At 38.7% G+C, this 13,163-nt stretch overlaps 1 protein-coding gene across 1 annotated transcript in view; it reads left to right on the forward strand.

Moving 5' to 3' along the window:
• Positions 1 to 13,163, forward strand: part of anos1a (anosmin 1a) — a 46,596-nt gene that overhangs the window by 11,722 nt on the left and 21,711 nt on the right. Inside the window, exons 3-4 of the mRNA XM_060898982.1 lie at positions 10,364 to 10,426; positions 11,297 to 11,519. Of these exons, the coding sequence (XP_060754965.1) occupies positions 10,364 to 10,426; positions 11,297 to 11,519 (286 nt within the window). The remainder of the gene's footprint in view (positions 1 to 10,363; positions 10,427 to 11,296; positions 11,520 to 13,163) is intronic.

Consider the following 13,163-nt stretch of genomic DNA (forward strand, 5'->3'; position numbering starts at 1 on the left):
ACATGATTGTACAAGGGTTTTCTAATCATCCATTAGCCTTCTGAGGCAATGAGCAAACACATTGTACCATTAGAACACTGGAGTGAGAGTTGCTGGAAATGGGCCTCTATACACCTATGGAGATATTGCACCAAAAACCAGACATTTGCAGCTAGAATAGTCATTTACCACATTAGCAATGTATAGAGTGTATTTCTGATTAGTTTAAAGTGATCTTCATTGAAAAGAACAGTGCTTTTCTTTAAAAAATAAGGACATTTCAAAGTGACCCCAAACTTTTGAACGGTAGTGTGCAAAGTTTTTATTTATCAAATTTGCAAAAAATAAAAATGCTCCGTTCAATCCAGTGAATATGGATTGAATTAAACAGTTATTCAACTCAGTCTCGTCGTACATGGCTTATAGCCAACTCAGCGCTATGTGCCTCGTCGACTGTCAGCTCATGTACAGCTCGGTTTCGTGGAATGACTGTTAAATACATATTGATACCACATTTTAAAATGATAACACAAGGTTGGGCTTGTTAGCTTTTATTACACTGCTTCCAGGAATTACAGGTGGGCGATATCACAAACCTGTCACGATTCTTGAAGACATTTCCATGATCTATGAGATGCATCAAAATATATAGGTTTGCTCACAAACTGCCAGCAGAACAATAGTATCGCTCTATTGAATTCTCAGATCTGGTTGGTCCAATGGTGCTGATTAATTTTCGATTACAGCAGCTCTGAAAGTAGTTCCAGCCAAAAGGCAAATCACAGGTTCAAATTAATACGCTCGGTCTACAGTCATCCAATATTGTTTCTATAGTAACCACTTACTCGTGGACCAGGGTGTAATTGTCTATATGGTTAATTTTACTGTGTTTTCGGAAGAAGTCTCGAGTGTGGCTGCTTAGTAACAGTCTGGCGTAAAGTTGTAAAGTTTTCCTCCACTCATCAGTCTTCAAGGCTTTGCAGTTTCTCAGTAATATGACAATCTGTTTGATTTTTTTCTCTTATTAACCTGAAGAGAGGAAACAAAAATGACAGGTCGTGTTATAACAGAGTTGTTCTAACTGTTCTAACTTGTTTAGTAGACATTCCAGAACATTAAATAGGATTATAAATGGATAAAAAGTACAGCATGTTGTTCTTCAATAATAAAGCATTCTACTATTTGGAAAATGACTGCCGTATAGGAGGATTAAAACACTTCAGGACGTGCTGTTATTGGAAGATCATCAACTTCAGGGTGGTAGCAGGGTGTCCGCGTTGTGTTAGGCCACATCACACTGCTCCATCGTTGATTATTTTCCAATAGCAGCATGTCCTAGAGGGCTTTATGCCATCTGAGTGTATAGTATCTGTCAGCTTTATGCTATAGCAGAGAGGGATAAAGCTGACAAGCTGCTCCTGCGGATATTTCCCCAGATTCTCATTGTAATTCAGTTTAAAATATGGAGCACCATCTCTCTCTCTCTCTCTCTCTCTCTCTCTGATGTATGGAACAAACTCAGGTTTGTTCGGTTTTTTTTTTTTTCATTTGTCTCCATTTCACACATACATTTGCACACATTTAAGCAGAATCTAGTGCACATGCATCCAGTTCTTAAACAACAAAACGCTCAAATGTCTCATCACCAGATCTCAGGTCAAGATGACGATAAACAGAGGAGGAATGTGTCGCAGGAGCCATACCCTCCTCTCGATCATAGTAGGCTGCCTAAACAGACTGTCACTTTTGAGACATTTGAGGTTTTTTTTTTTCCTCTGTTGACACACGTTTTCCCACATCACCCCCTGAGTAGTCTCAGAGTACAGCCAGAGATCTGACCTCTCTCCTTCCATCCCTGAAAACATTTGGCTGACTGTTCCACACATTTTCAGAGCCTTCTCCAGAGAGTCACTTCTCAAGTTCACTTTAAACACCACTGATTCCTCTCTATTCATTGTAGCAGACGCTTATTGGTTTAGAGATCCATCAAGCGCAGACAGATATACTTTTAAAAGCCCACGTGTCCGTAGTAATGCCGTTAGCGTTTGCCAGTAGGCCACGCTGCACCTATTAGACGAGGCTTAATTGCACTATTACCTCATGCAGCTCCTTCAATCTGATAATTAAAAGGTCTCTTTTGCTCATTAGGAAGCCTTCTGCTCTTAGGAAGTGCAGTTAGTGAGTAATTAGTAAGCGAATACAACACAATTGATTCATAAGATTGAACAAGACTTATTTATGAGTCTCTGTCTGAAGCTTTGTGCATAAGATCAGCTTCCCAGTATAACACAGGCAGGTTATGAAGCACTTCACATCTTCATCTTTTCCTCCTCCTTTGTGTTCAGGTGTACCTGCCATCTGAATGTCAATCGCTCTATTCAGAGCAGAATCCCACAACAGAGCCTCCGTGACTGACGGCTTGATTAAAGACTTTTTGGCTTGGCAACATCATGATGACACTCTGAGCGCGCCCCACAAAGCAAAAAGTCAGCCTTTGTTCTTGTTACACTGTTTACTGTGTTGTCATCCTGATGGCTCTTTGTATTTTGTGTCCAGAATACAAATAATCATCAAGGTGTTTACGAGCGAGCAGTAAATAGCTCATTCACATTCGGGGCTGTCAGTCACTTCACAAACAGGGAACAAAAGAAAGAAAGAAAAAGAAAAAAGTAAACCTGTAAATACAAAAATAATCAAGTCTGATGACAACAAAAATAAATCAATACATAAGCAAGCAAATGAATACATAAGAAAATAATCAGAAAAAATGGCAGCTAATAATAATAATAATAATAATAATAATAATGTTATATATGGTTTTTATATATGAGTGATTCCACGCTTATGGGTACTGAAATGGGGACATGAACTTATTCACCTAAAACCATTTCTTTTTTTACCATCAGGTCACAAAACATGTAATCTTTAATGAATGATATGTTAAAAGATAACTTTAATTTTCTGAGATGTAATAAAAACATTTATATGCCAAAGTCAAGCCTATGAGTTCCAAAATGATGTCTGTTACATTACTTCTGTTACGATTGTCCATCTCGCGTCTGTTACAAATTAATTACAATCTAGCTATATACCATGTTAATCTTATTGAAAGAATGTGTATGTTTATTCTACTACACGTTTATTAATTATATTTGCTAAAACATCACCTTCCTATGTTTCAAAAAGTAATTGTACATTGTTAAAATTGAGAATATATATGTCCACAACACTTCTGTTACGTTCTGACTTTGGCATATAAATATGTTTTTATTACATCTCAGAAAATTAAAGTTATCTTTTAACATATCATTCATTAAAGATTACATGTTTTGTGACCTGATGGTAAAAAAAAGAAATGGTTTTAGGTGAATTTTTAAAAATAAGTTCATGTCCCCATTTCAGTACCCATAAGCGTGGAATCACTCATATATATATATATATATATATATATATATATATATATATATATATATATATATATATATAATATAAAATAAACACAGTTGCATGAAGATATTAAGTTTATCTGTGAGTGGCGAACATACTCACGAGTGAGCAAAGCGAACAAGTGAAAATATTTTCAACACGAGAAGATAACCTTCATATCTTCGTGCCACCGTGTAATGTTCTTTATATTACATGGACACATCCACAAAAAAATACGCAAGTTGATCAAAAGAATTTTAATTTTGGACCGGTTCACCATTTTGACAATGTACGTCTATTCAGCAGGAAAACACTGGGAGTGACATCATCGGAGTGAAATATCGTGAAATATGTCACGCAAATCCGTGATGTATTTCATATGAAAAATGCAACTTTTTCAACACAAGAAGATAAACTTCATATCTTCAAGCCAGTGTGTGATTTTTCTTTTTATTATATTTTACATTCACAAACAAAAAGTATCCAAATTTATCAAAACAATTCATCGATTTCCTCACGAGAGACGTATACTGTATATATGTTATTTACCAGCTGAGAGGTCTGTATCCTGAAATACTGTGACCAAGGTCTTGAAAGTACCGACCGAGGCCCTCTGGGCCAAGGTCAGTATTCAAGGCCGAGGTCACGGTATTTCACCATACGGATCGACCTTAAGCTGGTAAATAATATATTTATTTTTTTCTTTACCAAATTCTAACAGAAAACGAGAGCACCCGAAAGGGAAAACCAAGCAGAAGCAAGCCGCCATTTTGAATCCTCATTCACAGCTGTAATGCAAATTGCTTCCTCCTCGATATCCAAGTGCACTTCCATGGCAGGAAAAAAAACTACATTTTGCTGCCTATGTAGTCCCCTATTTATACAAAACTGAGTCATTCAGGATTCAGCCATGTTTTTGCTTGCCGTTAGCAAGTTACAGGTTTTTAGCTTTCTCCTGAAATGTTTTCTTTTATTTCTTCTTCCTCAGGGTAGTAAAACTCGCTTTCACTGTGAACACTGTCGTTATCGCTATCCATGATGTAAAATTAATGCTATTCTCCTGAGAAATGCTGGCAAAAATTTACAAGATTTTTAATAATCTTATAAATAAATCTTATAAAAAAAGATAAATGTTGACAAAAAATGCTACGTTTGTTGTTGTTGTGAACGAGTGAGTCACCAGAGGTCCGTAACTGGGGTCCATACAGTAGGATACGGACCCGCTCGCCAGCCAATCAGAGCGCAGAATTTGGACCACGAAAAAAATAGAGAGATTTATGTCACGGCTTTGGTTCTCCATGTTCCAGATGGAGCTCGTATGAAATATACAAGTGATATATTTCCCAGTAAAACACTCATGAATAAATATATGAATAAATGAAAAAAACAAACACAAAGTTCTTTACAAAATCAGTCATTTAGCAGCCAGAAAAGAAATAAAGTAAATAAGTAAGAAATAAATAGAAAGCAATATTAATTCATCGTGAAGATAATAATAATAACAATAATAATAATAATTTTATTAACTGTGTCAGCCCTGCGATGATCTGGTGACTTGTCCAGGGTGTACCCAACCTCTCGCCCATAGTCAGCTGGGATGGGCTCCAGCTTGCCTGCGACCCTGCACAGGATAAGTGGTTACAGATAATGGATGAATGGATGGAATTTTATTAACTACATATTCTATAAATATAGCAATCACATACAGCATATTAGGCACATGAGCCAGTCATGTGCCATCATTTTAATTCACTTAAGCCATTGGCTCTTTTTATTTCTACCCAAAGGGCACAAGCTAGGTACTTCATATCAAAATGTGGGTTTGTGTCATGTTTCATGATAAAACTAACGTTAAATGTCACTTTTCATCACTGAGTCAGCCGCTCCAAAGCACAGGGACACAGTCGCAACACTTAAGCAGCACTCCAACGGGATTATCCAGAGATTTGCCCATTTAAACGTCCTGTCGAGTCATTAACAGTACAAGAAAATCCGTCGTCAGTCTGCACTTTCGCTGAATGTCATTACATTTCTGCAACCTTATAAGCACGCCATATTTAAATGTCAGCAGAATAATTAGTATATCCCATGAGAGCACTCTAAGCTGCTGCGATTATGTCCACACATTCATTTGTGGCCACTCAGTGAATGAGAATCTCAGGAAAGAGAAACATGGCAAAGGGCCCACTAATTTTGGCCTAGAAACGTTGTAAAGCAAATGCAGTTTGTTCAAATGGAAACCACAGACAAATGTGTTCTCTCTCTCTCTCTCTCTCTCTCTCTCTCTCTCTCTCTCCCTCTCTCCCCTTTGGCATTAGCTGGGTATGTTCTCAAACCCTGGAGTGAACGTCCTGCCCTTTACCTAGAGCTAGCATTATGCATGGATAGTTCTTATGTGGTTTGGTTCTTGCAACAACTCGCGGTTCAAACAACTGTCCAAACCAGAAATGTCTTTGATTTGCCTTGTAGAGTCACGCTTGGCTAAAATGCAGATTATATATCAAGGGTGGACAAATCATAAATTAATTCGCTAGCCCACCAGGCAAGTAAATGCTCCAATCTCCTTCCCAGCCTTGTTCACTGGTTGGAGTAGTGTTTTTTTTTTCTTTTTTCTTTTCTTTTTCTGGTTTTTGAACCAATTTGTCTTTGAGGAAATTACAAAAAAAAAAAGATAATAACCCAGACATCTACATGTCATGAATGTCTGGGCGACATAAATTTGACCCACAGTTTGTCCAAATACCCTGAATTTACATTTACATTTATTGATTTGACATTCACTTTTATCCAAAGCGACTTGCAAGTGAGGCAGAAGACACCATGAGCAACTTGATGTCACGGGAGCTGACAGAGGGGAAAAAAATTGCCCCATTTGACCAGAAGCAAGTAGTAGAGATAACTGCGTGAGTCTCAACTTGGATGAAGATGGAGTGAAAGAAGACTGAAAGAAAGGTTACAGTCTCAGAGGGAGAGCTGTGATGATGCTCCCTAACACATCTAACTAATCACATCAAGAGAATGATAATTACACGATGAGTTGTATCTGGACAGCGCAGGTGTGAAGTTATTTAAGGCTCCAGATCGTCCGCGTGCTGTTGGAGCGACCTCTTTTCCCTCTGTCTGCTGCTCTTAAATAACCTTTATTTTGCAGCGTGGAAAGGAATGCTCGATTTGCGCCTGAAATGGGGCGGAAAACTAACCGGCGCTGGGGTATAATACCGGTACGACGCTTTCAGGATCATTCGAGTGGATTAGCAGGGCCTCGCGTGAAAGCTTGGCACGAGCTGAAGGGTGGTTTTAGAAAGGTGATCACTGCACTCCCGTGCTTTTCAGGGCCAGTTGTTTTAATCCTCCAGGACCACAGATTTGGCTCAGGTGCATGTGATTAATAGGCAGGTCCTGTGGTTTTCCCCACCGAATATGGAATGCATCATATAAGGGTGATATATTCAAGCTGAGAGAGCTGTTGAGTAAGCCGAGTGCCGCGCTGCTCAGAGTCTGACAGATTAGAATGTACTCCTGAATACAAGGGTCTATCAAGGCAGTGGTTTGCAGTATGAAAGGTTTATGAATAGTGCAAAGCCTGGAGATTAAGTGTCTGCAGCTTGGCTGTAAATAAGGTCAGTTTGATAAGACGGATCATGCAAGGAACAGGGCAATAAACTGAGCGAATCTGCCATGGTGGCTAGATGGTTAAGGATTTGTAATGCTTACAGGAGTGAAGGAATGATCAATTCAATCGCTTGTCCACCCCAATGTGAATGCTCCAGTCTCTTTTTTTTTTTTTTGCCCAGAAATCTAACTAGGCTAAAAAGTGGAAGTGGTAACATAATGTAATAATGTATAGCCATGTAGCTTGCAAGTTAATTGAATTAATACAGACTAAAGGAAACGAACAAGTACGTATATGATCACGTTGTGTTTTCACCCTGCTCAAAAAGTCAGCAAGTCATTAGTGAATATTTTAGATGTGAGATGTTAGGTGTATTCTGTCCAGAGGTGGACAAATTACCCAGCTTCATTACTTAAGTCAAAGTCCAGATCCCACTGGTCAAACGTTACTCTGATACAAGTGAAAGTTGTCCAGTCAAATTTTTACTTAAAGTACTGAAGTACTTGCTTTTAAAAATACTTAAGTATTAAAAATACATTTTCTGTCAACGCATCGTTGTATTATTGCCACAACGCTGACAAAACCTAATGCCGTTACCAAAGACAGAAATGTGAATTCACAAAATGAACGCATGCTGTGCCATCATGGTGGTTTAACGTTAAGCTAGTTAGTCAGTGAAACTCCACCTGACATGCTAGCAAACTCTTTTCTAACTCGAAATCATATTGGGTAGCTAACGTTACTAGAAAAGAAAGATTTCTACATTTTGTTTATTTGGCAAGATTATGCTAAAACATATTTCTGAAAGGACTTCAGATAAGTTAACGTTATTCATGTTAGCGTTAACTCCGTTTTTACATGCTAACTAACAGTGTCCAAGTTAACTAGCTATGTGTTAATGTTAGCTGTGGACAAGACTACGGCAACTTGGCAGGCAAATCCATAGAAAGTCATTTGACTAACCAGACTGCATAGGTATTGCAACGTTATCGCTAGCTCTAAAAGCACAGACAACTTCATCGCAAGCTTTCTCTTGGAATAAAACATTTACAGACCTCAATATACTTCTGCAGGTTGGACGGCGAGTTTTGCAGGCCGTGATGTGGTTTGTTTTCGGCAAACAAAGCAAACATGGAAAATGAAATAAATTGTTAATCCTTTCAGAAAACTGAAACATGGGTTTGTGGTCCATGGGTGCGTACATTCTCCAGAAGAACCGCCTCCTTCCATTCTGCCATCGACTGATCGTGTTCAAATAACGCTGCTGAGAAATCATTAAACTTGATTTTATACAGTCTATGGACGTGACGTGACCCTAATGATTACTGATCGTCTGTCTCAGTGTCACCTACGAAAAAAAACAATCACATTTTAGAAAAGAAAAAGCATCCACTTTCAAAGCTGCTTCATAGTAACAAGGACCTTGATAGAAATGTAGTGGAGTGAAAAGTACGATATTTGCCTTTCAAATGTAGTGAAGTTAAAGTCGTAAGTTTCCCCCAAAAAATAATACTCAAGTAAAGTACAGATACTCAAAAAGTGTACTTAAATACAGTACTCAAGTAAATGTACTTCGTTACTGTCCACCTCTAATTCTGTCCTCACATCACTCATAAAAAGATTATTTGAGTTTGGCTCGTGTCATTATTTTTTTTTCCTCAGTGTTTAACCATGAGGTGACTGGAGAGTTATGTTTCTGAAAAAAAAGTGTATTACATTTAAACATCCACGCCAAATGAAAGCTTTGTCAAGTCATTAAGGAGTCAGTTTTTCCTTCTCGTCCAATAAACACCTATGAATTAAAACTAACAGGTCACAAAATCTGCATCTGCTGGGCTACTCAGTTTTCCACCAAGGAGCATCGATCTCTTAAGTTGATTTGTAAGTCTCTGTTGTGCACTCTTTATCTTTTCACACCATCATTTTTATTTATATTTAACTCCAGATGAGCAGTTGGAGGCGGTGATAGATATAACGATTTAAAGCCATTTAAATAGCTACCAGAGAACTACCGGTGTTTATGAGGGGAGTGTACATGGGAATCATAGGCAGGATGCAGAATCTTCCACCAGCGTGCTGAGGGTGTTTGGGGTGATTAGTGTGCTCTCGCCTCAGGCCTTTTTCAGCAGGTTCCTAGCCACAATGTGCTCTATAAAACAGGCTAGTCGTGCTCACTTTCAGTCCCCCTTAGCCTCGCTGCCATTATTCATAGTTTCCGACAACCTGCTCACGCGCTCTTTTAAACGTCTGCCCTCTGAGATAAACGGCTTTTCTCATTTGGCCCAAAATAGTCCTCTGAGCAGCCACACACACTTAAGCATACGTACACATGCATATGGATTTACATAGGCAAGTGATCACAGATGATACTTCAAACAGCTGCTGTTGTTCTTGATAAGGAACTGAGTTTACGTTTCACCATTCGCACATTAAAATGCAGCTTTAACAAGACAAAAAAGCAAATATGGGAGTGGGCAAGAGAAGAAGCAGAAAGTATAGAAAATAAAAATGTAATCAAAAATCTATGAATAAAAAAAGAACAAATTTATAATAAGCAAATAGAAAGAACAAATTGGATAAAGCATAAATATGCAAGACGAAATGCCTAATGATTAATATTTTCAATGATAATCCATATGGCTTTTAAAGTAAATTACTAATGGTTAATGTTTGATGTGATAAATATGTTAGGTTTTAAGGTTCAGTGGAGAAAGGTTAATATTTTAAATTACAACTATATGTACAATTCAATATGTTCCCAGAGTGTGCAAACAAATCGATTGTTGAAGCGTGAACCTGAAGCTTCAGTCAGTATAAACCATATTGCATAATTAACTAAGGGAACTTGTGCTCACAGTTAAAACATGATTAATTGTGTATCCGTGTTAGTTTCACTCTCCCTTTAAACACAGCGTTATGGCAAAGTGACCGGCGTGTCTCATTAATACAGCATGAAATTGGAAATGCGAATTCCCCCGAGGCGCACAGACCCCTGCTCAGTCATGCAGGAGGAGAAGTGTTCCTCTTGGAATGACTGGATAGAGGACACCAGAGATGAAGCCAGGAGAGGAGAGAGAGAGAGAGAGCAGAATGTCAAGGCATATTACCGGGACAAGAATAGAGAGTACATTTGCATTGCTAAATGTAAATGTCAAATCTTGCTGAGGGCTCAAGTGCAGGATTTTCTTTCTTTCGTGTCACCTCAAAGAGGAACAGAAAGCAAATCAGGACTAAACAGTTTATAGACACACATCAGCGCCACAACCTTTTGCTCATTTAATAGGCGGCTTTTCTATAAAAACTGCTGGTGGTAGACTAATCTAACTCTCTCCTGTCTGTGCGCAGTGCCTGGAGCCGTGCAAAGAATCTTGGGAACAGAGGGATGGATCCTGTCGAGAGCCATGCGAGGTACTGGCTACAGAATTCCTCACAATTTCTCTCAAGGTTGCTCTTCGAGCACTCTCTGATCCAGAACGGCTGACGCTGGTGCTCTGGTTCTCTAAATCCTGCTGAATGTCTATTGTTCTTTCTGATCGACTTGGCTCCCATATTAGCAGACAATCATAACACCCCAAATTAACTTCCTTTTATTAAAATCCATTTTTTTCTTTCATACAGACTTCAATTGACGTTGTGTATCCTGTAATTGTTCAAAGTGTGTGTGTGTGTGTGTGTGTGTGTGTGTGTGTGTGTGTGTGTAAATATGTTATTGTATAATATGAAATGATTTTTGGCTAAGGAGTGTTTCTCCTTTCCTGTTACATGATTCATAAAATTACAAGAACAATGGGATTTTCAAACATCTTGAGATCTGCGTCTGTGCCAACTACTTCATCCAGTTTGATGGTTTTATATATTAATAACACATGCAGTACCAGTTTAACTCATAGATTTACTGCCAAAAAGATAGAACGCAATTAGCACATACACATTATGCTTGCTTAATAATTCAGTGCTCGGTCTACTTATAAATGCATGGCACGTCGAACATATAAATAGCCAGTAACAAATACAAGGTTCAGCATTTTCTTCTCGAATGATGTAATGATATAAGATGTCAAATTTAGTTATCATACATTCCCAGCTATGAGGGTTTGCCCATTTCTTGTACACCAGTTCTCATAAATCATAAATGAACTTGTTTTTACTGGCCATGATTTTGCCTAAAAGGCTAAATAGAGATGTTCCGGGAAATGAATGCTGTAATATTTATTCCTGCTTTAAAAGCAAATGTATGCGATTGTGCTGACGCAGTTTCCTGTGTCCTCTTTGTCCCAGCGTGTGTTTGCCAAGCGTCATGGCGAGTGTGTGACGAGCTGTGAGTTCCTGCGTTCTGTAATAGTGCTGAAACAGGGCGACTGTCCGGCCCCAGAACGAGCCAGCGGATTCGCAGCCGCCTGTGTGGAGAGCTGTGAGGAGGACAACGAGTGTCCGGGACACAAGAAGTGCTGCGCTAACGGCTGCGGGCACACGTGCCAACCGCCCAAAAACCTCTACAGAGGTATAACACGACAAAACAGTAAATGTCATTCTCTAGATATTCCTCAAATGCAACCTTGTGCTAGATATAAATAATTAGGTGGTGCCACTCTAGGGGGTGCCCAAACACCTTCCCTCACTCCTGGTTTGCCAACCCATCGTTTAAAAACCTGCCTTTCTGCTTGGCACTAGTGGGCGAAAACACACACACACACACACACACACACACACACACACACACACACACACACACACACACACACACACAAGGGAAAGCAAATGCACCGACACAATGTAATGACTCTTTGTCCTTTATTCAGAAATACGAACAGGTCCGGCTGTAAGGCAGTTCACAGGTTTATGTTCATGTGCTTATTATAATAACACTATCATTTCTATAGTCCCAGCTAACACAGGGGTTTATATAATAGATGCTCCATTAACTTTTTTTTTTCCAGAACTTATTACTCATTTTCAAATAACAAAACAGGCAATATCTCTTTTACATACACTCAGCAAAAATTCCAAGCAGCATATGACATAATCAAATAATAATAATAATAATAATAATAATAACAAAACAAATAAAAAAAGAAAAACATCTCATCTCATTATCTCTAGCCGCTTTATCCTGTTCTACAGGGTCGCAGGCAAGCTGGAGCCTATCCCAGCTGACTACGGGCGAAAGGCGGGGTACACCCTGGACAAGTCGCCAGGTCATCACAGGGCTGACACATAGACACAGACAACCATTCACACTCACACCTACGGTCAATTTAGAGTCACCAGTTAACCTAACTTGCATGTCTTTGGACTGTGGGGGAAACCGGAGCACCTGGAGGAAACCCATGCGGACACAGGGAGAACATGCAAACTCCACACAAAAAGGCCCTCGCCGGCCACGGGGCTCGAACTCGGACCTTCTTGCTGTGAGGCGACAGCGCTAACCACTACACCACCGTGCCGCCCAAAGAAAAACATGTCAATGAAAATAAAATGTAAAAAGAGTTTAATCAATAACTTACCCTGGTGAAAATCTTTCAAGGATCTTCAAGGATCCGTAAAGTTCTTTGTGAGGCTCTCTGAGGATCCTGTTGAGGATCTCAACAAAGATCCTCAAAAGATCTTCAAGGAACTTTAAAATTCTTGCCAAGATCTTCAAGGATCTTCAAAGTTATTTTCAAGATCTTCAAGGATCTACAAGGATCTTCAAAAGTTATTTTCAAGATCTTCAAGGATCTACAAGGATATTCAAAGTTGTTTTCAAGATCTTCAAGGATCTTTAGAATTCTTGTCAAGATCTTTAAAATTCTTGCCAAGATGTACAAGGATCTTTTAAAATTCTTGTTAAGCTCTTCAAGGATTTTTAAAATTCTTGTCAAGATCTTTAAAGTTATTGAGAAGATCTTCAAGGATCTTCAGTTTTCTTGCCAAGATCTTCAAGGATCTACAAGAATCTTCAAAGTTCTTGCCAAGTTCTTCAAGGATCTTTGAAATTCTTGCCAAGATCTTCAAGGATCTTTAATATTCTTGACAAGATCTACAAGAATATTAAAAAACAAAAACCACATTCAATTCCAAACAAAACAATTATTTATTTATGCTATCATAACATAACATGTCATGAACACAGTTATGCTGAACATTCAGGAAAAAGCAAACAGAT

The sequence above is a fragment of the Neoarius graeffei genome, chromosome 18 (genome assembly GCF_027579695.1).
Source record: "Neoarius graeffei isolate fNeoGra1 chromosome 18, fNeoGra1.pri, whole genome shotgun sequence".
Lineage (NCBI taxonomy): Eukaryota > Metazoa > Chordata > Actinopteri > Siluriformes > Ariidae > Neoarius > Neoarius graeffei.